General features: G+C 47.2%; 9 protein-coding genes across 9 annotated transcripts; 5 read left to right on the top strand and 4 right to left on the bottom strand.

Moving 5' to 3' along the window:
- Positions 1 to 45: 45 nt before the first annotated feature.
- Positions 46 to 1391, bottom strand: N7466_005725 (uncharacterized protein; the record flags this gene model as incomplete). The annotated part of the gene is made up of 2 exons (XM_057165122.1): positions 46 to 761; positions 1178 to 1391. 2 exons carry the CDS (start codon positions 1389 to 1391, stop codon positions 46 to 48), a joined length of 930 nt encoding a protein of 309 aa, XP_057020721.1.
- A 6356-nt stretch (positions 1392 to 7747) lies between these two features.
- N7466_005724 (DUF2841 domain-containing protein) lies at positions 7748 to 8939 on the top strand (the record flags this gene model as incomplete). The annotated part of the gene is made up of 3 exons (XM_057165121.1): positions 7748 to 7940; positions 8038 to 8559; positions 8599 to 8939. The coding sequence occupies 3 exons, from the start codon at positions 7748 to 7750 to the stop codon at positions 8937 to 8939; spliced, it is 1056 nt and encodes a 351-aa protein (XP_057020720.1).
- An 820-nt stretch (positions 8940 to 9759) lies between these two features.
- Positions 9760 to 11278, bottom strand: N7466_005723 (putative endo-1,4-beta-xylanase; the record flags this gene model as incomplete). The annotated part of the gene is made up of 5 exons (XM_057165120.1): positions 9760 to 10550; positions 10619 to 10732; positions 10797 to 10929; positions 10994 to 11150; positions 11223 to 11278. 5 exons carry the CDS (start codon positions 11276 to 11278, stop codon positions 9760 to 9762), a joined length of 1251 nt encoding a protein of 416 aa, XP_057020719.1.
- A 1209-nt stretch (positions 11279 to 12487) lies between these two features.
- On the bottom strand, positions 12488 to 13888 carry N7466_005722 (HSP70/90 family co-chaperone CNS1; the record flags this gene model as incomplete). The annotated part of the gene is made up of 3 exons (XM_057165119.1): positions 12488 to 13203; positions 13262 to 13534; positions 13594 to 13888. 3 exons carry the CDS (start codon positions 13886 to 13888, stop codon positions 12488 to 12490), a joined length of 1284 nt encoding a protein of 427 aa, XP_057020718.1.
- Positions 13889 to 14579: 691 nt separating this feature from the next.
- Positions 14580 to 15791, top strand: N7466_005721 (3-isopropylmalate dehydrogenase; the record flags this gene model as incomplete). The annotated part of the gene is made up of 3 exons (XM_057165118.1): positions 14580 to 15051; positions 15113 to 15536; positions 15587 to 15791. The coding sequence occupies 3 exons, from the start codon at positions 14580 to 14582 to the stop codon at positions 15789 to 15791; spliced, it is 1101 nt and encodes a 366-aa protein (XP_057020717.1).
- A 613-nt stretch (positions 15792 to 16404) lies between these two features.
- On the top strand, positions 16405 to 17079 carry N7466_005720 (uncharacterized protein; the record flags this gene model as incomplete). Its single annotated transcript, XM_057165117.1, has 1 exon — positions 16405 to 17079. The coding sequence occupies one exon, from the start codon at positions 16405 to 16407 to the stop codon at positions 17077 to 17079; it is 675 nt and encodes a 224-aa protein (XP_057020716.1).
- Positions 17080 to 17672: 593 nt separating this feature from the next.
- N7466_005719 (peroxidase) lies at positions 17673 to 18768 on the top strand (the record flags this gene model as incomplete). Its single annotated transcript, XM_057165116.1, has 2 exons — positions 17673 to 17782; positions 17940 to 18768. 2 exons carry the CDS (start codon positions 17673 to 17675, stop codon positions 18766 to 18768), a joined length of 939 nt encoding a protein of 312 aa, XP_057020715.1.
- Positions 18769 to 19484: 716 nt separating this feature from the next.
- Positions 19485 to 22652, bottom strand: N7466_005718 (uncharacterized protein; the record flags this gene model as incomplete). The annotated part of the gene is made up of 1 exon (XM_057165115.1): positions 19485 to 22652. The coding sequence occupies one exon, from the start codon at positions 22650 to 22652 to the stop codon at positions 19485 to 19487; it is 3168 nt and encodes a 1055-aa protein (XP_057020714.1).
- Positions 22653 to 25861: 3209 nt separating this feature from the next.
- Positions 25862 to 26888, top strand: N7466_005717 (40S ribosomal uS13 domain-containing protein; the record flags this gene model as incomplete). Its single annotated transcript, XM_057165114.1, has 3 exons — positions 25862 to 25988; positions 26134 to 26299; positions 26591 to 26888. 3 exons carry the CDS (start codon positions 25862 to 25864, stop codon positions 26886 to 26888), a joined length of 591 nt encoding a protein of 196 aa, XP_057020713.1.
- Between the last annotated feature and the right edge of the window lie 46 nt (positions 26889 to 26934).

Genomic DNA, 26934 nt, shown 5'->3' with positions numbered 1-26934 from the left:
CATAGCATAAGCATTATCGATACACACGGGCAAAATACCCAGTCATCAGACGAGTGACTCCGGCATGGGGGAAGGACTAGGCCCGCCGTTTCCCTGCATCATGGCGGGACTAAACCGCTGAGGAGTGGGGGCCTGACTAGATCGAGGAAAGAGCTCGTTTAATTTTTGGTACGACTCATTCAGGATGGGCATACTCGGAGGTGGAGTCATCAAGGCCGGTGCTGGGAGTCGTTTTTGCTTATCGGTGATGGACGCGAGGTACGACAAATTGGCCTGTAGTCGTCGCATACAATCAACGTACTCCTGACTCGGCTTTTGTGGGGCAATGGTCCCATCATTAGAACCCGAGCCTGCCTTGCCCGACATCTGCAAGTTGACAATCTCCTCTAATAATGTCGAGTTGATGTCAAGGAGTGTTGTCATGCGAACCTTCTCTCGTGCCATGGCCTGCGCCTGCGCTTGTATTTGAGCCGGGGATGGTCCTTGCATCTGAGTCTGGGATTGTTGGGCCTGCTGAGGCTGGACCTGGCCTTGGACCTGACCCATGTTGGGAGTCCCCGGCTGAGCGGACCGGGGGGAGTTTACTTGAGCCCGTGGCTGGTTGGCTAGCAGATTGTTTGCGGATATAGAGGCCATGTTCTGGGAAAAGGTCTGCGCGACGGTGGATGGGGTATTCGGGGCGGGATTGGCTTGCGAAAATTGGGCCATGTTTGCGGGGAGGGGAGGTTGGCTAAAGGGCGCAGAGAAATTCTCCATCGGTGCTGCTACCATATTAGCGACCAGGTCCAATGTCAACAGGCGTCAAACAACTATCGGCTTGCTACGCGGGGTGCGCCTTTGTCCCCCAGATAAAGAGACCGGCAACACAAAACGAGTGGGAGCGCCTCAAAATGCCAAGAGCCAGTCGAAAAAAATCGTAAGCGCTGCAGGTCTCCAGAATGGACAAGAGAGTCCAGGAAGGGGACACTGAAGGCGAACAGCCCTAGCCTAGGCCTCGGATAGAAGAGAAGCCTTCAGCCTCTGAATAGCTAGAGCTAGAGCCAACAGGATGACCCACAGGGGGGGAAATGTGACATGAATACGGCGCTAGTTGCGATAATGCAAAAGAAAGAGAGAGGGAAAAAAGAAATAGAAAAGGATGGACTTCAAAAATGGGGGTGGAAAATTGACCACGTACCGGAAGACTGTTGGGGGAAGCCTGAGGGCATCATAGCTCCACCGGGAACACCTGGCTGCATTGGGATGGAACCAAAGGAATGCTGCTGCTGTCCAGGCTGTGACGGGGGCTTGGACTGGGGGAATTGTTGGTTTGGATAGAACGACATCGGATTCGAGGGGCTCTGCGTCGGGACGGGAAAGCCTGCCGGGTTGTAGCCAGAGTTGGGGTCCATTGGATAATAAGGTGTGCCCATCACGAAGACAGACTATCAACGTTAAAAAGGGGCCGGGGGCGTCCAAGGTTGGCCCGCAGTCAATTCTGTGCGTGGGGGGATTCTTTTTTTCTTCTTCTTTGAACCGCCAAGATAAAGCCCGGGGAAGGCTGTCAATTACGCACACACCGCACGGATAAGAGCGAAGGGCTGAACGGGGGGGTTCCTCGCTCGCGGGAATCCAGGGATGGGCAGGGGAAATGGGCAGTTGTATTGGAGGTAGTGATCTAGACAACAAGACACCGAATGGAGAGCAGTGATTGGCTCGGATCACAATAATGAAAGACCAGGGGGGATAGAACACGATCGACCGCTGCTTTGACAGAGCTGGACTCGGAGCAAGACAGATTTTGGTGGGCGTTGGTCCGGATTCAGAGTGATCAGCCGTGGGCGGACGGGCTAATGCAGCGGAGCCTTTTCGGTTGGAAGTGGGGACACGGACCCAGTGGTGGATATTTGCTTTCTATTAGAGGATTTCTTTATGATTGCTGGAGTATTGCAGAATAATTTAGCAAGATGCTTGGATTTTGAAAGAAAAAAAAAGCACAATAGATCCGACATTAACGACAAGCTTAAGAAAGAAGAGTTCTTCAAGGACGATAACGGTCACGGGACTCGCAGTCCCTTGTATGATACAAGACAGTATCGATTGAAATAGTTACACAATACCCGCTTTAAGCCATGAGAAATATGGTGACTTGCAAGCCATAAATGATGAGAGAAGCACTATTAGCATGTATTAACACATATAAAATGCGTACCACAGAAGTATCAAAGCTGACTTGGGAAGTCAATATGTACTATACAGTAGTATGATGGTGCTAAGCACGTGGACCTTGATAGCCTGAGGCCCACGAAATATGCAGTTCTTAGTCAGCCCAATAGTTTGTACGGAGTAACTAACTAAACATCGAACCTGTTACGGAGTAATCCGATCTGCACTTTGAGTCTAACTTTCCCCCCCTCAAAGGATATTACCAGTGCATATCATTGCATCATGGCAAGGGGTAGATCGGCATTGAGTCGGTCCTTACCGCTCATCCTCAGCCGCAGTTTGTTTACAGTACACTCTGTACTCCATTCTCAGCCGCAGAAGACCAACTGCGCCACACCAATACCTATGGCTCAGCCCACATGGTGTGGTTCAGTTATCTTTCCTTGTACGGAGTGGCAGACGCGGTGTAAAAGATAACATTCGAATAAGATCAGTCATTTTCAAATCTGGTTCCCCGGCCCTCTAGTTCTATTCGATATGCATTCGACTTGACGGTGTCTTGGCATTTCTTTTGAAGTTGAATCCCGTCCAAATTACCTTGATGCATTGTGATGCGCACATGTGCAAAACAAGAGAAGAAGATGACAGGAACACTGACTTTGGAGTATAATAATCAATGAACCGCCTCCTCCCCGTCTCCAACTGAGATTATATAGGTTGACACTGACAGATTCTACTACTGTAGTATCGAGGTTCGGTTCTCCGTACTTGGGGAATATCTAGGTACCTTCCCAAAATCTGCCAAAGAAAAAAAAAAATTGGATGTGTCGTTGGGTCGCGGGGCGCTAACGGCGACTCCGGGTGCATCTGATATCAGATTCGATTACCAAAACCGTTGAGTGATCTAGCAATGGGTACGGCCAATCCAGAACGTTTGATCAGCGATGTCGATCTGAGTAGTTTCCAGGGAACAAGGGCATGTGACGCGGTCGAAAATATTAATCCAAAATCCAAAATCCAAACCCAAAAACCCCCAAAAAAAACAAAAAAACAAACCGCAAGTCATCCATACGGGGATTGAGATTGGGAGGGGCCCACAATTGAGGAGACGGAAGTCATCTGGAACGGGCGACCTGCATTTCGCTAAGAGGGGCACAATGGATCAGGTATTTGGACGCCACTAATGCGGTTTGGAAGGATCCATTCTTGCCCAGTTTCCAGGAAATGCAAGCCGGTGATCTTTTCCTTTGCCTCAAGCCAAAGATGAATACGAAATGAGCCCTGAAAAAGGTTGACAGAGCACCCCAGAGAAGAATGGCAGCAGCCACTTCAGCCAGCCACAGTAGACTCAGTGCGGAGGATGCCTCGGAGTTCTATTTCCGATCAGGCACCGCATACAGGTTTTCATGGATCAATGTACGGAGTACGGATTGTACAATGATTTGTATCTGTCGGTTGCCACTTGCGGAAAGGGCAGCATTTGAGGCTTTGAGCTCCAAAAGGCAACTGGGCTGGGTTTGCGACATAATGTCAGCAGAGACCATGCAACTCTACTAGTATGCTTCGAATGTTTGTTTCCGCCCTATGCAGTGCGTTACACAGCAGTACGAAGCAACCTGGTACGCGGTATTGCGCACGCCTACCGTAAACTTTCCCCCCTGCCCCTCCTTCCCCCAGGGAAACCAAGCGATGAGTCTGACAGCAAGATGGGGGCTCTACTCCACATCCTACTATCTAAATACCTGTAGGGAGTAGATAACCTTCAGCAGTCCAACCACAATTGGATGAGTTCGTGAAAAGATGATGAGATATGTACCCCCGAACCTAATCTGCAGCCCTGAAATGTCATGATAGGCCCTGAGAATTATTTTTCTTTTCCACTGTGGACCTACATATCGAAACATGCATCAAATCCCGAGTGTCAAATCCCTGTGCTGAGAGAAACCCCCGCCATGCACGAGAATTTGTCAACCCTAAAAGTCATTAACCCACCTCGGATTGCATGACTTGCATCCGGAGAACTCTGGTTTGTGTTCTCCGTTACAGTCTAGTGCGTGGTGATCAGTTATTTGATTGTCGATCTCCGAGGCACATGTCCAGATCAATCTACCCTAGGGGGAAGGGGAAAGGGAAGGGGGTGAATGAGTTTCGGGAAAGCCTCCCAAAAAAGACCCTAAACCGAGTCAGCAGGACGCTACGAATGAACATGGACGATGACAAGCTTTGAAAAAGAGACCTAATTTGTCTAATTTGTCTAAATTGTTGTGGATCTCGGGGATTAGGAAATCATCCGAATCTATTGAAGTGGATACGGATTAGGATGCCGTACCCCGTAAGGAGGATGTCGTTTTCTTTTCTTTATCTTCAACAAAGGCATACATACTAGTAGATGCAAAAATTTGCTCCATGTGGGCCATTCGCGGCGTCTGGTTCCACCCCAAAGAAGAAGTTGCTTCCAGTGCGATTGACGATTGATGTTGATTGATTTTTGACAAGCCTCTCCAGTGGATTTGACAGGAAGTGACGTTCGGGTTGACCCTTGACTGGCAAACTTTGGTGGATCCTACAAACGATCCTAAAAACGAGATTTTTGCACAGTAAGACATTCAGATCTCTTGATGAGTTGCCTCAATTGGACAATTATTGAATCAGGGCTTTCGGTGAATTGCAGCCGAATGTTGCAAAGACAGCCAAATGGGCCCAATCCAGGCCACCAAAGACTGGGACCGAGCGGGGTCCGGTCAAGTCATCTTGTTAGGGGTGGCAAATGATCCATAGTTGGATTGAACCGAGGAGAGGAAGAGAGAGAGAGAAAAGAAATGAGAAAAGAAAAAGAAAAGAAAAATAATGGAAGAAAACAAGAAAAAGGGAAAAAATGGAAAAAAAGAAAAAAAAAAAAAAAAAAACTAGAGCACAAACCCACCGTTGCATTGATTCTAGGGCATGTTCCAGTTCTCCTCACGGGGAAAAGAGAGGCATCATCCGATGGGGCTAAAACCCCACGGACAAAACCTGCAACTTCCACGATCATGTTTATTCTTACGGTGAAAGGGCTGAAGGAAGTGAATTGATCGACCGACTCAGCCACAAAGTGGCGTCGAGGTTGTACCTGCTAATAAAACTTACCCAAACGCCATGCACCTGCACAATGCGTATTCTTTCGTAACATTGAAGAGAAACGTGCAATCCACGGATACGGAGGGTATGTACAGGTCATGCATGAACCATTAAGGAGTCATTGAAAAAAAAAACTTGAAAATACCGGAAAATACTTGGTTATGCCTAGAAATTGGAAATTGATGGGGTTTTCTTTTTTTTTTTTTCAAACATTTGAAATGCTCGATTTCTATGTACCAGGTCCGATTCCATCAGGCATTTGAATCCATCCCGATCTGTCTCGTCCTACCTAGTGGGGGCAATTCGAATAACCGTGTTCTATAGAAGACCTCATAGTCTTAAGACCCGCGTCGGTACCTACTACTAGGTAATGTAACTCCCGGGAGTGGTATGGCCATAGGTTTATTATTATTATTATTATTATTATTATTATTATTATTATTATTATTATTATTATTATTATTATTATTATTATTATTATTATTATTATTATTATTATTATTATTATTTTTTATTACCATTTTGTTGTTGTTTTTTCTGGCATCATTCTGGAAAAGGAAAGTCCATAGGTCAATCTCGGAGCTCAGAACAGAGAGAAATCGATAGACCGGGAAAGGGATCAGCCTTTTCCGGTCATGATCTAGTGCATACTCATATTATATTATGGTATTTGTCAAAGGGCTTCAAATCTAGACATTCTGATCGAGAGAGAAGGATGTCTGCTTCGTCATCATACATTGGAATCCAGTCCAGTATATCATGTCAGAATAGAGCTACCAATCAGAAGCCCTGATTGTGCCCTGGGTAAAAATGTGCCGGATTCCAGCCTCTAACTGTGGCGGAAATCACCTGCATTTCTCGGACTTAGTCCCCACTGAACCAGCCTTACATAGTCATATAGTCCATGTGGGTGGGCACGGGTATCGTACAGATCTGATCGCCTTGCATTGGGAAAATGCGGGCCGGAGCAAAGGAAAAGAGAGAAAAAGAGCCCAAAGAGTGGAAATAGCTGGGAAAAAAAAGCAAAAAAAAGCAAAAAAAGAAGAAAAAAATAGAGCAAAAATCAAATAAACAAGTAAAAAAAAAAGGGCAGAAGATGTCAATGAGCCACCGTCAAACTCAATCTGCTGCTCTTGTTTTCGCCTACGCCACACCGGCATTTACAGGCTGTAAAGATGTCTCTCAGCCCTCATTCGGAGTAGTCAAGGGAAAAAAAAGGCTGCATGATACTAGTTCGACCTATCGTTCGTACTTTATGGCAAAGGTGCCTGAATGTCAAATATCTGGTGATCCTCATGCATCAAGCTCAAAATAGAGATGAAGATAATTCTAGTCAGTTTTATTGTTTTGTTTGACCGTACTTCTGACAACTTGACGGCCGGTAATTGATCTACATTCCACGTCTCCGTACCGGCCGGAAAGAATTGGCGTAATCTAATGGATCCAACCTTGCTTGAGGAAATTCTGGAAATTCTGGAAATGGGAAATTTCGATTTTTTATCTCAAATCATCAGCTCGCTTGACCGTTGGGATACTAATGAGATCCTAGTTTCGGCTTTACTAACTTCTACCTTATCCACCCTTTACGCTAGTAATGTCTACTATTGACCTGAATCTGTCAACACTCTACCGAGTTCTTTCCAAGGTATTCTCAATGTAACTGAATTACATGATCTTACATGAATCATGATCTTTAGAAGCAACTCATGATTGTTTTACTGGAGAATAAAGGCCTTGAAAAGAAGGAATGTAATCTAACATAGATCAACTGTGAACTATCCCTTTGTACGAACCATGCGGCCCAGGGAACCGTTATGACACCCGGACCCATAGAATTCGAGACCGTCAAATAATCCAATCAAAAAATCACAAAAAACACAATTCAAATCCAGAAAGAAAAAAAAAACCCCAAATCTGCATGCAATCTGTACCTGTAGGTCAACGGTAAGGCCAATACGTAACGTAGTGTGGATAGTGCGTGGGCATAGTGGGCCTTGGTTTAGAGGGGGGTTTCTTTGCAGTATCTGAACCAAAAGTCCCGTGCTTGATCTTTCACGCTCTTTCTCTCACTCTCTTTCCCAAGCCGATCTCTCCACACTGTCAACAGGCCCCTTCGGCCCTGAGCGCCACAGCCAGGGCTGGTGGAGGACAGACAACAACTATAAAATCTCCGGGGCCAGGTCACTATTACTGATTTCTCCTGGTGGGACCTTTGGTGGTTAGTGATTTCCTTTATATTGCTGGGTTTCCAATCCCACACAACAATGCTCCCTGCCTATAAACCTTCCTGTTCGTCCCAGTTCGTGGCTCGGAACCCCTTTTATCCCTCCAATTCTTTATCAAAACTTGACCTTTATTCCCAGGTACTGGCATTTGGTTATAAGGTATGATCTTCACTGATTTGTTACAAAAAGGTTCTCGGACAAATACTGGGATTGGGCACCAAAACCTTGAATCTGACCATCATCCATAGGTACCGCCAACCATGTCTAACCGGCAGGATGAGTTGGCTCATCCACATTTTGCTCTTATTTATATCGACCGAGATGGCAACCTTCGTCATGAAGCGTCGCCGTCCATCGCCAATAGCCGTGAGGCCATCTTATCTCCACGAGTGACCGACGCATTTCTGCAGGCAGTGGCTATGTCTGGGGAGCCCGGCCCATCACATTCTCAATGTAAGTATCACATACTCTCCCTCGCTATCACTGGCGAGAATTAAGAAAAGGCAACGTATTGATCCGAATGCAGTTGAGTTGGGATCGGGCGCGTTAGCCTCCCCACAAATAACGGTCGGTGTACAAGGCTTGCTTCCATCTCAAATGAGCCAAGTATCTTCCAGTTCCGAACCCAGAGGCATGGAAAGGCACAGGCGAGTGGCACCCGCACCTCAAGGGTCATCGAGAGACCCGACCATATGGCCCGCGCAGCAGCAAGAACCCTGGCCACCAGGACCATCACAATGGACTCCAAGCCCACAGACTACCCAACGAGCACAGCCATGGAATGAAGAGACTACCTTAGCTAGCTCTCTCAAGTCCCTCATCTGTGTTCGAGACAAAGAATTTTTGCTTCGTTACTATGAAAAGGTTTTTCAAAACCTACAGCAAACCAACTGTCGTGTCCTAGCCAAGGCTTACGTCAAGTTGGTAGAGCCACGCAAGCAGGTCAACTATCCATACAACGGACGCAAGATTGTGGATGGCCGGACACAGCAACTGAACCCAGAAGAGACCAAGCCCCCGTGGTGGCCATTAGGGGTAAGCCACCGAGAGCCCGATCACCTTCCAAAGGCTGGTAAGAAAGACCCCCCTTCCCCTTAGCTTCTCTGAGCAGCCCTCTACTCCCCCTCTCTAGAGATGCTTACAATCTCACTCTTTGAAGAGCGAATTAGACTTCTTGTCTATCTGCTTTGCGAGCTGCGCACTAGCTATGGAATCACCGCCCGTCGGCTGAAGGAGGCAGACCAGCCGATACGACGTCAAATCACCCCAGTCGAACGGTTACAGATGATGGACGAAATCTACGAGGTTAGAGAGGAAGAAGAGAAGTTTTTAGATGGAAAAACAGGTAAAATATTGCACCGTCATGCTAAAATGGGAAAGAAAGAACGAAAGCTCATCAACTTTAACAGACGGGAGAACCCTAGTATCCATCGCACGAGCGAACCTTCCTGACCCTGTGAACTCACCAAGTAGCCGCAAAAATACCCCGAATGATGAGAAACCCCCCAAGGAACCTCATTACGAAACCATGTGTATTCGCAGCGGACCCACACGAGCCCCGAATGACCCCCAACCTGCATTTGCAACGGCCAATGTGTCGGCAAATGTGTCTCCAATACTTCTTCCTCCCTCACACAGCCCTATCCAATACGTCAAGACCGAGGCCTCTATAAACCGCGGTGTCGACGCCATTCAAGTTGCCATGTCAGCCCAAGATTTGAAGAGGAAGCGTCAGTGTGTTGAGGCAGGGGTACCTCTCCCTACCAGCGCCACGCCCAGTCCTAGTCTAAACCCGAATCCCAATCCGAACCCCAACCCCAACCCTTTGGAGTATTATAATCCTGTTTACGTGGGGGCACCACCTTTTATGCCGGAACCCTACCATGAGCTCCAAGGTTTCCCACCTCAAGCAGATTCCACCCAAGCGCAACATCCTAACGAGCCATTCGGAGAGGACATGGACTCTTCTGCATTTCCTTACTATTTCCAGTACTAGCGTTTTCTTTCTCATTTTGATTTTGGCAGCTATCACGGATCACGACTCTCTTTTGTTTGATGTTGATATGAGGAATGACATTCTAAGGTTCCCGATTTACTGAAATCTAATTAGCGCTGATATAGCAGCGTACACACACGCAGACACACATACATACACATGAGCAAGTGTCACCTTTTGATATTTAAAACAATGCAAATATCAATCCTATTGCAGTCAAAACCTAGCTTCTTCCTTAAGATTCCCAATCCCGTCAGATACAGCACAAGGCTCCAACTAAGCTGTCACACACTGCGAATACCAATCATTATAGAATGTACAAGTATAGCCAGTCACACAAGTCGTTCCTCCTGTCCAGTTCTCACCGCCACATTGGCCATAAGCAGCCACACCAGTCGAGCTCGAACCCGAGCTTGTGGTAGTAGCAGTCGTAGTAGCAGTGGAAGTACTAGCAGTAGAAGTAGCACTACTACTAAGCGTGTAAGTAGCCGTACCAGTCGGCGTACCACCCAAAGCAGTCAAGATACCCGTATAAGCAGGCTTCTTGACAAACTCATCATCCCACGGACAAGCCGCGCCCTCCCCGGAGAATGTAGCCGGAACCCAGGAGTACTTATCCGTCCAATCCCAGATCGTGATACCCACACACCCACTAGTAGCCACGCAGGCAGCAACTGTGCTCGCGTAATCGGTCTTTTGCTGCGCGAGCAACGCGTTCGTCTCCGGGAGCGTCATGCGGATATCCAGCTCCGTGATTGCGACCTCGACGCCCAGAGCAGTGAAGGCCGCCATGTTGCTTGCCTGGCTACTCTGGCTCGGTGTGCTGCCAACGATGAAGTGCGATTGTAGACCCACGCCGTCGATCTTGGCGCCGTAGGACTTGACTAGATTGACGATGTTCTGCGCTGCCGTTGCCTTGGCTCCTGCGTACTCGATGTTGTAGTCGTTGTAGTACAGCTTGACGTCTGGGTCGGCGGCGGCGGCTGTTGCAAATGCGATGGGGATGTAGGCTTCGCCGATGTATTCGTAGAATAGGTTGTCGCGGAATGTGCCGTCGTCATTGAGACCTGTCTCGGTGAGTATGGTCCATATTGTGTAGGGAGAGAAGGGGGCAGGGAGCAATGCTTGATAGTACCTTCGTTCACAACATCCCATGCATAGCATTGTCCCTTGTAGTGAGTGACTACGTTTGTGATATGGTTTTTCATTGCTGCGAGTAGAGTCGCGTTGGTCCAAGTACCACTTGTCACTATATCGCCCCAATAGTCAGTTGACGGAACTTTGCCCAAGGTTAATGTAAACAAGGAACTTACCCCAGGTTGGTAGCTGTTCATACCAGACAAGATTGTGGCATCTCAGTTTCTGGCCATTGGCCTCAGCCAGATCGGCAATCACATCTCCTGCGGTGAATGTGAAGACATTCTGGGTTGGTTCGGTTGCGTCCCACTGGAATTAGGCTTTATCAGTGTCTGAACTTTATTTACGAACTTAATATCTTTGAGTTTCGTACCTTCTGAGAGTTTCCAGGTGTGATCTGTCCAAAATCCTGAGTATTGTTCAGCTGCGTTTCATAGGCAGTGTCCGTCAACTCTGGGTTATCGGTTGCCGTTCCAAAGTATAGCTTTCCCACAGCGACAGCTGCTGTTTCTAGGCCGGATGATTGGGCCCTGAAGGAAATAAAAAAAAGGAATGATTAGACTTGGCTCAATTTAGTGGGTTATAGCAAGTATGATACATACAGCTGTGGAAGAATGCTGGCTGCCAATGCCAGGGCTCTGACAGATGGATAAAGCATATCGAAAGTAGTATTTCTCGGTATCTCAGTACTTAAGCTTGAGCTACATGAAGAAGACAGATAGGATGGACCATTATGTGGGCTAGACATATTATATACCAATATTCCAGGCTACTTGCAATATTAGCCTGTATCAGTCAGTCTCAGATCATCAAGTCCGGACAATTACCCCGTGGCGGAGTGGGCGCGGCTTTCAGTGAAGAACACAGCGCCATTCAGACATTTACTTTGGCTTTCGGCTGGAACCCTAACTTACAACCATCCATACATTCTTATTTTACGACCCATGGAAAGGAACCAGAGATACTTTTATACTGCAAAGTAATTTTTATGTAATTTTTTTTTTCAACTTTCTCTTCCATTTTCGGGACGTTTTTAACCAACAACACCACATGTGCAGATGGTCAGTGCATCAGGTCTAAGGGTCCGAAATTTTAGGGCCAAACCACCAACGTTTCAAGTCGCAGATGACAGTGTAATCAACACTGTATTTCAAACGAAACAATTACTAACACCATTTTGTGGGGTAAGTTAAAATGAGCCAAAATGCCAGGTTGTTCCACCCTATTACATGTCTAGGTTTGTCGCTTTGACGTTCGAGTTCTGCAGGAAAACGCCAAGTCGGACACGTCTCCGTCTTCCACACGGAACACAGGACCTGCATGATTCCACACCCCCTCATTTGGCACAAATCTGGTGAGCCTAAATTAGCTTAAACTCCCCTGTCATTCTTCAGGTGAATAGGCTAATATCAACACTTGTAACCGGAAAGTTGGGAGGGGGGAAAGACTTGATTCCGTACTAGTAACAGTGGAATTTTTGACAGTCAGAGAGGGAGCTTCCCCCGCTTTGTCTAGTACTATGTAAATAGAGGATATATACAAAAGTCCACAAAAAGATTTTGAGAGGGTATCGAGCTTTTCAGTGCGTAAGCAAACTGGGAAAGTGCCGGACCGGAGAATCATGAAGCAAAACTCGAGTCTTGATAGAAGTCAGTACGACACCGATGGGACCGAGTATCAAAAGCATACACTTGGTCAAGGCGATAAATGAGGTACTGATGTCAGGGCTTCTGGTACAACCAATGATAATTGATGGGGCCCCCAGAAGCGAGGTTGGCATACTTGCTCCGGAAGATTGGGCGTGCGAGCAGCGCGGTGCCAAAAACAGGAAGCGTATCAGAATATGAAAGTATCACGATATCCGATCTCAACCGGTCTTCCGAGCCTTCATTTCCGCAATGAAAGCTCCAGTCTTGCTGGTTGGCACGATGAAGATACGAACCATCTCATCCACAACCTCGACCTTTCCACCAGTCAAGATCTGCAGCAGGGGCAGCTTCTTGCCTGCCTTGATCAGACCACCTGAGACGGTCTGCATGAAGCACTCAACATTGGGAATGGTGTATTCCTTCTTCGTATCCCACGGCAAGGGGAACATGTATTCCAAATGGTCCGCAATGCAGTGCAGTTCCGAAAAGCTCTTGATAAAGTCCGATTGGGCATCCATGGGGTACAGGAAAACTGCAGGGAACTCGACAGAACTCTCGGGCGATAGTGGGTCGGGAACCAGTCGAATCTTCGCATCCTCCATCTCAGGCGGTTGGTCAGTTTTGCGGGTTCTGATCTCACGGGCACGAAGAGCAGTGCTAAGAACTAGGTTTTGCTTGCGCAGAAGCTCAGCTTCGGCCTTCTTTCGGGCGGCAGCCCGTGCCAGATTTGCCTTGCGCTCAGCAATCTTAGTGGCGGCAGTCTGCAGTGACTTGTTCTCGGAGTCAATGGCCAATCCTCGTTTCGCGGAATCTTCAGCTTCGTCAAGCTTCTCCAACTTCAACAGGGCCATGGAAGAACGGTAATAGGCCTTGACGTTCGCAGGGTTCAACTTAATCGTAGCGGCGCCATCGAGGATGCAAGCACGGTAGTTTCCTGTAGAAGCTGTCAGCAATTGCGTATCACAACATCGAAATGTGTAGTCCAAACCTACCTAGTTCCAGGTTACACAAAGCTCGGTTGATATGCGACAGCTCCTCCATCTTAAGAAGCAATTTCTTCTCCACAGCAATGTCTTCGGGCTTTTCCCATTTATCTTCCTTGGCAGCGATGACTGCAATAGCCTTCGTGTACATCTCCTTGGCGTCAATCCACCGTTTCTCTTGAACAGCTTCATTTCCCTGTTCCTTGAAACTCTGAGCAACCTCACCCCGAGTACCCTCATTTTGCAATGCCGTAAGCGCGTCCAGCATAGCGTTATCACCATCTATGAGACGAACGGTTAACATGGAAAGAATCCAACTTAAAAGGGCAGATCAAACATACTCTCGTCACCCGCATTCTCAATATCAGTCATGAACAACGGGGTTTTGTTCATCATATCCATCAGCTCGTCGGATGTATGCGACTTGATTGACGCCATTGCTGGTGGCATATCAGGAGCAGAGGGATCTGTCTTTGCTGCTTTCAGGCGCTCCTCATTGATAGGGAACGGCACTTCGTTGGAGGGGGCAAATGCGTTGAACCCAGGCTGGGGTACGCTCGGAGGAGCCGCAGTGGGCACCTCGTTGAGATTGAGCGACTCATCGAAGTCATCCGGGAGCTCTTCGATACGTGACATTGTGAATGGATTTGTTGGTCTGCAAACTGTAGGGAACTTTTTTTTTTTTCTTGATGTCACTTCCGCGGGGAAAAAATCAAGACAAACAGGGCAAACACGAGGGGCGATTGGTGAGTGACAAACAGTTACGCCTGGTGGGTTCTTTCCAATTCTACATTAACATCTATGGATCATTCGACTTCTCCATATTTTATCTCCATCCAATCAAACCAAGGATATGGAGTGAGAAAGAGATATCATTCTGATTTTCTCTTCATGATCACGTGGAAGCAGAGCCCTACGCCTTAATTATGGGCGAATAATTAACTCCTGATTTACCAGGTGTCAATATCATTGATGCCTTAGGGGAACAAGGATCCACTTTCACGCTAATTATAGAAACTTGTATACTTCTTTCAGTACAGGAAATAAAAACTGCCTGGATCATTTGATATTCATACAACTACATATGTGAGCTCATAAGTTCGGTAGGCAGCTGAGGTAACACTGTTTTGATGAGCCCCATCATCGGATACTATGCCATCGGGGCTCGCCCGAAACCAACCAACCCCGCATTCATCGGACGAAAGACCGAGAGACGCCTATATCGGCTCAATACATCCTTCAATAAATTATATAAGACATGAGCTAACACTCAACTTTACTTCAAGTATAGGTATATGAAAATTTAGTACAAATACTTGTCTACAACATGGCCCAAACACACAAAATCCTCGTCCTCCCAGGCGACGGCATCGGCCCTGAAGTGATGGCCGAAGCCATCAAAGTCCTCAAGGCCTTTGAGACTCCCCAGCATACCTTCCAGTTACGCCAAGAATTAATCGGAGGCTGCAGCATTGATGCAACCGGGAAGTCTGTCACAGACGAAGTCAAGCAGGCGGCTCTAGACTCCGACGCAGTGCTCTTTGCTGCAGTCGGTGGACCAAAATGGGATAACGCACGAAAGGGGCTCGATGGGCCCGAGGGGGGCTTGCTGCAGTTGAGAAAGGCCATGGATATCTATGCGAATTTGAGGCCTTGCTCGGCGGATTCGCCGAGTAGCTCCATTGCAAAGGAATTTAGTCCGTTTCGGCATGAGATTATTGAGGGAGTGGACTTTGTGGTCGTGAGAGAGAACTGCGGAGGTGCTTATTTTGGAAAGAAAGTCGAGGAAGAAACCTATGGTGTGTATTATCCCCCTGGCTTCGATCTTCGGGAAGAGAGTTCTGACGACAGGCTGGACAGCAATGGACGAGTGGGGCTACAGTGAAGCCGAAATCCAGCGCGTAACCCGTCTATCCGCAGAGATTGCACAGCGACATAATCCCCCATGGCCGGTGATCTCACTCGACAAGGCAAATGTTCTAGCGTCATCCCGGTTGTGGAGGCGGGTAGTAGAGAAGACGATGAGGGCCGAGTATCCGGATGTGAGAATCGTGCATCAGCTTGCCGATTCGGCATCTTTGATTATGGCGACAAACCCGCGGGCTCTAAACGGTGTGATCCTGGCTGACAATACCTTTGGAGATATGCTATCCGACCAAGCTGGCTCGATTGTTGGAACTTTGGGGGTTCTTCCCAGTGCTAGCTTGAATGGTCTTCCCGGGGACAAGACATTGAAGACACGGCCATACGGGTTGTATGAGCCTACCCATGGATCAGCACCGACGTAGGTCCAATATAAGCCAAGTATCCATATCCCGAACTAACCGATGCCAGAATCGCTGGGCAAAATATTGCCAATCCGGTCGCTATGATACTGTGCGTTGCATTGATGTTCCGTTACTCTCTGAATATGGAAGATCAAGCTCAGAGATTGGAAGATGCGGTTCGAAAGGTTCTGGACTCTGGACTGCGGACTCCTGATCTGGGAGGAAATGCAGGGACAGATGAAGTGGGCGATGCCATTGTGGCTACCTTGTGAACAACCTTGGAAAGGATCCCGAGTCTCCAAATTTTGAATCGTCAAATGTTGTCCATGTCAGTTTGTCGTACTAGCAGCTATAGTACTACTACACCCTGAAACCTAAGGGAATGCTTTCATGTCGTGGGGTTTAGATTCACATATAACTACCCTAATTCCCTAACCCTAACCCCGACCTACAATATTCCAAAATTGTACTGTGCCTTTGGCTTGGGTAGAAAACACAGAGACATAAAGAAGATTGGAAACAATGCGATCAAAGAATCTTACGCAAACATTATCATCTATTTGAATCCCACATCAATCAATTTGCTCTCAATTTTATCCAACTTCTTCTCTTTCCTCTGGACGGCATGGCATAGGATCAGACTTGCCTTCTCGCTTTTCTCGCTTTATTTGTTCCTTGCCTCTTCAGCTGTTTACGCCAAAAATTCACCTTACCTTCAAAAATTCAAGACTCATATCCACCACGGTGTATTCAACCCACTTACTATCGTCTCCCCATCTCAGCGACCCATGCTAGGTAGTCAAAAGTTTCTCCTATGCAAATTGACAAAAAATACTTAGACGTTATTAGAAGCCACCAGAAAGCCTCAATACCGAGATCAAGACAATGGCCGGTTCCTACGGCGACAAAGCATCGGTTCATCCAACGCCATCTACCTCAGAGACCCACAAAATAGCGCTTACTGCAGGGCCCACTCCGGGGCCGATGGCGAGGCGCCTGGAAGGGCTAGAGAATTGGAGCTCAGCAACCAAAATCAAAACTCTAGACTCCATCGCCAATGACATTGCCGCGACCTTGGTGATTATAGGGAAGCACACAGAGTCGGGCCATCTGGACGAATCACACACAAGCCCGATAAGTGACGTTCTTGATTCCATTCTTAAAACGCAGGAGCGGTGGGTGGAGGACAAAAAAGCACTCTTCCGTGAGCATAACCGTCTTAGGCGACGGGAATTCCAACGTTATGCGGCAAGCTCGTCAGAAGCGTTGGTGGCTTATCAGATAAAGGTGTCTAAGTTGAAAGGAGAGGCCCACGAGTTACGACGAATGGTTGCTGAAGGGAAGGCGGAGGAAGAGCTCCTGCGTTTGCGGATCCACCACATACAGGGAAACAGTGATAAGATGTTGGAGAATGGGGGAAATGGGGGAAATGGAGGGAACGGAGAGGCTGGTGGAAAGGTCAAGACTCCACAGGATCAAGAAATGGTGGATGTCTCGGATAGAGATTATGAGGACGAAGATCAGGATGGCGAATGGGAAATTGATGACGAGATTGAATAGGCGGATTTTGTTTTTTACCGTTTGTATGGCTTGGTCCAAATTCCAATCCATCGCGAATTCATCCTTGGGTTAGAAACACGGGGAAATTGATCGGCTTTCAGCTTCCGAGGTATCATGTCTCATCCCGACGGCATTTGAATGTGGATTTTCTGTCTCTCTCTGCAAGAAAATCCGTATCTACCAGTATGTATATCCGATCGGAGCCGAGAATCGGGATTGAATTTGTTGACGATTGGTGATTATCTTCCGAGTTGTCATGTGCAAAAATACCAAAACAAAACAAAAGCTCATGAAATTCTTCCAGTGGCGATTGATAACGGGTTTATCGTAGACGGACAAAAAAAAAAAAGGAACCTCGGCATCAGCAACGAGTGCGCGCTGATTCGACCTGTGGATCCACTCCCTTTCCCTTCATGTGGAAGTATTGTCTCCCCAGAGTTCCTTCTCCAGACTTTTCTCTTCTTCAAACCCCCTTAACTGTATTTCTTGCACTCATCACAATCATCAAGATATAGTTGGTGTGCATTTGTGGTGTTCCTGAACCAATCTTTTTTTGAGAAACTCTGTATCGACGTCACGTATCGGCCGAAAGAATGAGTGCTCCCCATGACTATGAGGCGGTCCGTAAGGACATTGTCGCCCAGCTGAAGAAGCCCGACTATGACGACGGAAGCGCGGGACCAGTGTTTGTGCGACTGGCATGGTAAGTTGGACATTATGTTCTTGCCCTTTTCAACTTTTCTCTTTTGCGGGGAGAATTCCCGTGGTCTGCCGGGTCTGGACCCGCAGGGGGAAAAGAGTCATTTGCGACCGCCAGCGTTTTGGAAACATCTCAACTAACCACATCACCTCCCCAATAGGCACTCATCGGGCACATATGACCTGGAATCCGACACCGGTGGTTCGAATGGCGCCGGCATGCGATATGAAGCGGAGGGTGGCGACCCAGCTAATGCAGGCCTTCAACACGGTCGGGCCTTCCTGGAACCTGTCAAGGAGAAGCACCCATGGATCACATACTCGGATCTTTGGACATTGGCCGGCGTCGTAGCTGTCAAAGAGATGGGTGGACCAGATATTCCCTGGAAAGGCGGACGAACCGATTTGGTAGATGACTCCAAGGTGCCCCCGCGAGGACGTTTGCCCGATGGCGCACTAGGCGCAGACCACTTGCGCTTTATCTTCAACCGCATGGGTTTCAATGACCAGGAAATCGTCGCTTTGGCTGGTGGACACAACATGGGTCGATGCCATGGGGATCGCAGTGGGTTTGAAGGGCCATGGGTGACAAACCCAACGCGCTTCTCGAACTCGTTCTTCAAGCTGCTCTTGCAGTTGGACTGGAAGCCACGCACTTTGTCGACGGGTATGACCCAGTTCGTTTATGAGGACCCGGATGCCGAGGAGGATGAGGAAGCCTTGATGATGCTGCCGACCGACATGGCACTCAAGACCGATCCCGCATTCTTACCTTGGGTGCAGAAGTATGCCGAGGATAAGGATCTGTTCTTTGATCACTTTGCCAAGGTTTTTGCCAAGCTGGTCGAGCTGGGTATCCAGCGTGATGAGAAGGGTGTCATCCTCAACACTGACAATGTGATGGGTGGCTATGTCTCTGCGCCTAAGAAAAGCAACACAGCCACTGGCCCCAACAAGAAGAACAAGAGCGAACCTCGTGCTCGTCTGTAGGAAGTTGCACTTGGGTTTTGCTTTTCCCTTTTTGTTTGTTTCTGCGCGTTATACGGTTAATTCCCCCTTGTGTTGATAGATCTGGCGCTGGTACATCCATGGATAGAAGCCAGATTTATTGTAAATAGATCATAGATCATAGATCATAAGCGAAAGATAGCTTTTCCTTTTAGCAGTCTTCAGGCAGTCGGCAGTCAGTCTCTCTATGGGTATCAGTGGAGATATAGCAGATTCAAAGTAAAGGCACAGAAGCCAATAAAATTCAGAATAGGGAACAAGGATGAAGTAAAAGAAAACTAACATGTAGATGATATATACTAGTATATAACGAGGAAATGAAAGAGGGAAAAGAGGAAAGAGGAAAGAGGGAGGGAAAAAAGAGGAGAAAGGGAGAGTCTGGGGTAATTTGCGGGGGAAAGCAAGTCGCACGGACTCCAGGGCGACATTGGACAAGACGGGATGTTTAATGGCGTCGCTGTGATTGGCACACCCCATTTACTAGTAGTAACGACTTCAAGTTGTTTTGTAAACAGTTCAAGTTCAAGTTTCTAACATTTCAACAGAAGATAAACAAAATATTTCATACGTAAATCAACAAAATTCAACAAATCCCCCCAAAAATACTGTAACATCCAAATCCTAAGAAAATCCAAAGCAAAAGCAAAACTGTCTAAAAACTATCTACTACTCGTCCGAAATGTACTATCCACTAACCCCTACAGCTTCCTTCTCTTCGACGGCCCCTGTTCCAAATTCTCCGCAAACCGAGCTCTCTTAGAAGGCGACTGTAGCATCGCGTTTCGAATCGCTGTTCTCCGTATCTCACCCTCTCCTGAAATTGACCTGGGAATCACAAAAAGTTTCGGCTCACGAGGGCCTCCATGGGACGACCTCGCTACCCTAGTTTTCTTCTCAGTATACACCTCTTCCTCGTTTCCCGTGTCCTCTTCGCTATCTTCATCTTGCTCAGACTCGACTGGCACAGCGGCCCCTTTTCTTGGACGCAGAGTTCGAGTGTGGGTCTCCTTTGCTTTACCGCTCACTGCAGTCTTCCTGGATGTTTTCTTGGGAACCTTCTTTACAGCGTCCTTGGGAGAAGACTTCTTCTTGCGCAGCTTATTTTCGATTTTATCTTCGGCCGCCATCCTCTTCTCTGCCTTCTTCGGAGTTGCCTTGGTAGCACGCGGGTTGCGTCGGCTCACACCTGAGATCTCCACACTGACGGCAGGGTCTGCTTTCTTCGGCTTCTTTTTAGAAGGGTCTCCATTTCTCAAAAGAAGATTGGAGGGTTTCCCATTTCCAGTGCGTCGAGCTGCACCAACATGTGGAAGCCAATCCATTGCATCGTCATTGGCGCCAGCATCGGATCCTCCCCAGTGTATAAAGTCCATCATAGGACTTTGGGGTAAGCTGAAAGGCAAGCTGTCTGCCTCTTCGGCCCGAGGTAGAGCCGGGAAATTGAAGGCGCCGTTATCTCCTGGAGGGCCATCTGGCCACATGTCGGGGTATTCGGCGAATCTGGAGGGTGAGTTAAGCATTGAGTCGAACAATTCTTGTTGGGCTTGCATGTTTGCAGGATTCTCAGTTTGTGGATTCCCTAGAGGCCAAGTTTCAAGGAAACTGTCTATATCAAATTCATCGAAAATTTGGTTCGGTGAAGATGGCGGCAGTGATCTCGCTCTCACTTGGGGTGTGGGTTGCAGTGGAATAGGAAGTTGGTGAATATTCAGGCTCCGGAAGATGTTGGTAGCCACGGGTATAACACGTTCTTCTGGAGGTTGACTGACATTTGCGCGAGATGGATCTTCGGGCACTGGCGGGCGTACATTCTCCCATGGAATGTGGTCGTTCAGGACCGGTCGATCCTGACTGACCAGATCTTCGAAATAGGAGACCGTACCCATGACTTCAGTCAGCATATTTTGGGACGGGTTGATGACACGTTCATAGATTCCAATCATGAATCCACAATCGGTCCAGTCAAGAGGAACTCGATCAGTGGGGTGCTGTGGTGTGATGCCACCAATGATGACTCCTCCGTTGACCTCGTCATCGTACATGCGGATTGATTCGCCGCTGTTGTCGCCTCGCTCTTGATCAGCCCAATAGACACGCACATGGCCGTCCTTGTGATATATACCACCGAGCCAGCGATATGTTGCTACCATTTGTTTTCCCTGTGAATCGTAGTAGCGGAAACTGACATTTTCAGTGTGATTGTTGATCCGGACTCGAGTTCCTTTATAATTTGACACAACCATTCGAAGAGGGAGCTCATCAATCCTTGTCTCTGAGATGTCAACTCCTTTGTCACAGAATATACATTGGGACTCAGTCTTCTTGAAAAGGGTGTTCTCAAGCAAATCTGCCATCCATACACCATTGCGGTTGCTCCCATCAATAACTGGTAACACACAGTTGGCGTGATTTTCTTTCTCGATGTACTCCTGGTTGTTACACGGGCATGATTTGGCATAGGTCGAAAATTTGTAGTAGAATTGCGCAATGTTCCTCGTACACTCAGACCAAATGGCCCAAGCGGGGGCAGGCTTCCCCATCTTGAAGGAGGGAACGGTTGCACAAAGCTTTCTTGAGAACAGATCACGCATCTTGATATTGGTATCCATATCAAGAGCCGCCCAGTTGACATTTGTGATCTCGATGAAAGCCTTCTCAAGCTCAGTGATCTCTCCATATCTCCAGCTAGAACGGTCTATATTGGTGCATCCGATGTCAAGCAACATTCCGAGTACGATGACGGTATCAACCGCGCAGCTGTTTCCGGACCATACTGGCCCTCTACCTCGATAACTATAGAGACTAGTGGAGGTCTGATCGAAAGCGAGAGAGCGCGGGTTGAGTCTGAGATAAGCATGTGCAGGGAAAGTCCCAATCTGAACGGTATCCAGGTCGGTCATGTGGGAGGCAATGGCAGATGACTCTGCTATCCGAGTTGGTGCATTGGGGTCTCGCTGGAGGTCATGGTAGGTATGCTCCAAGATAGTTCGCTCAATAGCCTCCTTGAGCTTTCTGTTGGTTGCTGATGCTTCCCCACCACTTGCCACCGAGCGACGTCTTTTGTTGTCTGCTGCTCGGTTGGTCTTGCTCTTAGGCTCTTGGCGTATCGGCCTTGCTGGCCTTTTTCCCGGTGGGGTATCAACCTCCATATTAACCCCTTCATCATCATCATCATCATCATCATCATCATCATCATCGGACACCACAATTGTCGGGGCTAGTCGTCTTTTGTCTTTTTGTCTTTTTTCTCGTTGGCCTTTATCTTTCTTCTTTCCCTTGCCAGAATCAGGCGTTTTTCTGGGCGGTGTACTTTCAGATGTTATGGTTTTTTGGGGTGCTGATCTAGGAGACACCACTGGCATCATGTACTGTTCAACGATACTATCTGGAAGATCATCGGATGCGTCTGGGTTGCGAATCCATAGAGGATCCTCGACTTGAGAATAAGGATCAGGTGGGTCTGGATAGTATCGACTGACTGGTCCGACAAGTGGATCATGATGCTCCCATCCCATGAGACGGGGCCCAGTATCTCGGCGGAATGTCCATAAGTCGCTCATCTCTTTTGGGCGGTTTCTTTCTGGCATGTAGTAGAACAGTTTCCACAAGCCTTTCAGAATCATTTGCTTGGTCGGAGATGGTTGGTCCGTCCAGTAGATTCCCCAACAATGAAATGCAGCGAGAATCTTTGAGATATTGGCCCTGATGTTTCTATTATTATGGCAATTGTCATATCGTATATTGAGAAAAGACCAATCTGGAGGAGGCGGGGCGAGCAAGGCCAGGTTCCAAGGTATACCTGGCTCCGGAGGAAGATCGAGATCTTCCGCGCGAGTTGGGAATGGCTGGGAGGCACTGGAACTCATTGTAAATGAAACGGAAAGATAGTTTGTGGAGGAGAAAAGTCGTTTTCAAAAAAGTATCTCGAAAAGATGGAAATGATTTAGTTGAAGCTTTAGAGCAAGGGATTTCTGGATAAACTGGAAATGTTGGAAAAGATGTAATAATTTATGTCCAGGCAAGAATCTCCATCTCGTACTTCTCGAAGCAAGAGCCATGAAGACTTGAGGACAAAGAATATAATGTGCGTCCATGGACTCGAGCGATGAAAGCGCCCTCGTGGGGTTGGATGATTCTAAAATTGGATATCATTCATGAATCCATCAAAGAAAGGACGATGAATATTCGGTCAAATGTACAGGGGGGGGGGGGTTTTTGACCAGGACAAAGGTTTTCGGATTTACCCATCCCCATAAGCTGATATACTTCAATCTGCTGACCGGACTCGAGTACATGGCGTTTGATAGAATATCTAGATAGTCCCCCGCCTCCTCTCTCTCGGCCTCTCCCCTTGAGATCAACTGGCAAGTAAAATGTGGGTGACTAGCAAGGCGCTATATGAGGGGGGTTTTTTTTGAAGTGGAGACTTTCTTCCAACAACTTTGGTGAAATCAGGTATTCTGTGGGTGTGGAAACTAAGCATCAAAGAGTGAATGTGGTGTGGCTGGTCCTCGACTGGATCAAAGAGAACCTTAGAAGAAACTTGCCTGCACAAAGTATGGGGCATCTCAGACTTGACCATTGGAGAAAGAAGAAAGAAAGAAGGAGAAAGGTTAAATCAAAGAAGAATGGCAAATACTTACTTGGGGGAAATACTTTGAATGGCCTCATTCAAGTCAAGTCTTAAATTAGCTACGATTCCAATTCGCCATCTAGCACACCAAACTCCATGAACAAAAGGTAACTAAAACTTGAAATTTAGAGTGTCAGTAGGGAATTATAGCAATGAAAAGGAAGATTGAAAACTGGGGGATATTTCACAACCTACTAGTACTAGTAAGTAGTACACAAGTAGTTAACTAGTAACCGTCACATGACTTAACCACTAAGTGGTGTGCTGACCCAATAGAGGGGGAACCTCTATTGGGTCAGCCACACCGCAATGTAAAACCACACCGCAATGTAAAACCACACCGCAATGTAAAATTTCAGACCAAATCCTTTTAATCTCAACAAACAACACCTCAATATGTCATCTGATATGGAAGAAAGATACGCCAAGGCCCTGGCTACAGTATCAGACCAAAAGAAACCCAATTTGTCTGAACTAGCACGGCGATTTGATCTGAACTATCCCACACTTTGGCGTCGTTTCCACGGTCGCAAACCACAAACTTCAAGGATTCCTACCAATAAAGGGCTAAATCCAGTCCAAGAAGCTGCTCTCATCCGATATATGACATAACTTGATGATCTTGGTGCTGCTTGTACGCTACCAGAGGTTGAGCGTTGTGCAAATTCAATTCTTGCACGTTCTAGCTAAGGCCCTGTGAGCAAGATATGGGCCTTAAGATTCATATAACGTCTTCTAGAATATTATAATTGGATTACATAGAAGCTAATTGACAAAAAGTGCAATGATTCGGAGGTTTTGTCTGATATTATATCGTGGTTTCATGATATTGAACATCGGATTAAAGACATTCATCCTAAGAATATCTATAATTTTGATGAAACAGGCTTCCAATTAGGGCAAGGATAGAAGTAAAAAGTGGTGACTCGATACCTATATAGCTCTTAGAAGATGGGAGTAAAGGACCGAGGTCAGATTGTAACCTTAATTAAGTGTATTACTGTAGATGGTTGGGTTATGGTCCTATATCTTATCTTTAAAGGCGCTATATATATAGAGGATTGGTTTAGAGGAAACTAATCTCTATAATAAGACTACCATATTCAAGTCTCACCAAATGGCTGGTTATCCTATCTTATTGTGCTTGAGTGGATTTATCTCTTCTATAAGCATACAAAAGATCGGACGAAAGGGAAACGAGTTCTATTCTTTGATGGCTATGGGTCTCATCTGACCTTCGAGTTTATTGAATTTTGCGAAGAACATCAGATCATTCCTATCCGGTTTTGCCCGTATACATCACATTTTGCTCAACCTTTAGACTAAAAGCCATTTTTGAGCTTAAAACAGCAATTCCGGAAGCATAATATGCTCTCAAGTGCATGGTTCCGGCCAGATTCGGCAAAGCGGCAATTCCTCGAGGATATTACTTCAATCCGAAATAAGTCATTTAATGCACGTATCGTCCGAAGTGCATTCCGGGATACTGGAATTTGTCCTTTTGATCCCAATATAATAATCGGACCAATTCAAAAAAAATGGGATGAAAGGCTACAAAATGAGCCAGTTCTTGAACTCTGGGGTCATTCCGTCACCCCAGAGCCACTCTCTTCTACAGTGAATTCACCACCTCAAACTATTGAAAAGCTTAATCGTGCTGGTGCTAAGCTTCAAATCCAAATTGACAAATTATCAGACCAAAACATTAGTCTGATAAATAAATTGGAGAAAATAAGGGCAATTTGCGACCAAATCCAAACTGGGGCTTTAATCACAGCAGAGGTTACTGAAGAGCTTAAGACCAAACTAAGCTCTATTACTGCTAATACGCGACCAAAAGAAGTTAAGAGGAATAAAAAGCAGCTATCATACGCACATGCCCTAACTCCTCGAGACATCAATACTCGAATTTGGAAGCGTGATGAGGAAGAGAAAAAGAGGCACTATAAGAGGGGTCTTCGAGATGCAGCAAAGCGATCGGTCTCAATTCCGCAGCGATCGGACGAAAACATAGATCCTGGGATGAATGATGGAGATTTGGCAGAGAAATCGGATGAAACACTTTTTTGGCTAGATACAGAGGGTGTAACGCTGGAGAATCTGAAGAATGTGTAAATATTTACATTGCGGTGTGGTTTTACATTGCGGTGTGGCTGACCAAATGGGGCCTCCCGCCCCGTTTGGTCAGCACACCACTTAGTGGTCAAGTCATGTGACGGTTAACTACTAGTACGTCTTTGTTCTCGACCTCAGTAATACACCTGTTAAATACGAGTAACGTGGGCGTCCCACTTTTGGTGACAATTACACATTGATTTTAGATGACAATACCAGGTAGAATCATGTGATTTCGCGATGACAAAGTAGGTCACATGATATACACCTACCTTCCGTATCAGGACTAGCGGCAATCAAGCGAGCCCTCACACACTAATGCCAAAGATGGTTAGCGTCCCAATTACCCGATCCCACAACGGACAGCAAAGTCACTCGACACTTTCGAGACTCTGCTCCTCTCCATCCCTTTGTCGACAATATCGCGAGCCCTCGCGCCCATCGCCCATCATGTGTACGTTCTTTCCCACGCAAGCTTCGACTCCCTGATACGCATACAACACAACAAAAACCACCGTTCCTGGATTTTTGGAGATCGCACGACAAATCCCCCAGAAAGGAATGACCTGGCTAACATGTCGCTTCTTTTTCTGATACAGCGCTCGTGTCCGGCGAGAAGACGAACTTCCAGTACATCTTGCGTCTGCTCAACACCAACGTTGACGGCAAGCAGAAGATTATGTACGCTCTGACCCAGATCAAGGGTGTCGGTCGCCGCTACTCCAACCTTGTCTGCAAGAAGGCCGATGTCGACCTCAGCAAGCGGTACGTTTCGAAACAATCTACAACTGCAATCCTGGAATCTCTGCAATGTCTTTCCGCATCGAATCGTTGTTTTGGATGGAAATCAGGATGGAGGTGGGGAATAAGGGTTTTCGCCAATCATACTACACCGGGAGGAAGCGCACAAACTGTGTACTCGCGATTTCAAAAAACATGACCACGAAAGCACACGGCAAACGATTCATTGGAGAAGACATTGCAGAGACCTGGGCGGGCTTTTTTTTCTATTTGAAAGATCAACATTCTGGCAGAAATGCTGACGTTTAATCACAGTGCTGGTGAGCTCACCACCGAAGAGCTGGAGCGCATTGTCACCATCCTCCAGACTCCTACCCAGTACAAGATCCCCTCTTGGTTCCTCAACAGACAGCGCGACATCACCGATGGCAAGGACCACCAGGTTGTTTCCAACGGTCTTGACTCCAAGCTCCGTGAGGATCTTGAGCGCCTGAAGAAGATCCGCTCCCACCGTGGTCTCCGTCACTACTGGGGTCTGCGTGTCCGTGGTCAGCACACCAAGACCACTGGCCGCCGTGGTCGCACCGTCGGTGTGTCCAAGAAGAAGGGCTAAACTATTCGTGTCGTTTTTCCGGGGGCCTTTTTTGGAGGGATTCCTT

This window comes from Penicillium verhagenii (genome assembly GCF_028828195.1).
Source record: "Penicillium verhagenii strain IBT 33310 chromosome Unknown utg000006l_segment0_segment0, whole genome shotgun sequence".
NCBI lineage: Eukaryota > Fungi > Ascomycota > Eurotiomycetes > Eurotiales > Aspergillaceae > Penicillium > Penicillium verhagenii.
This window is presented reverse-complemented; position numbering and strand designations above follow the sequence as displayed.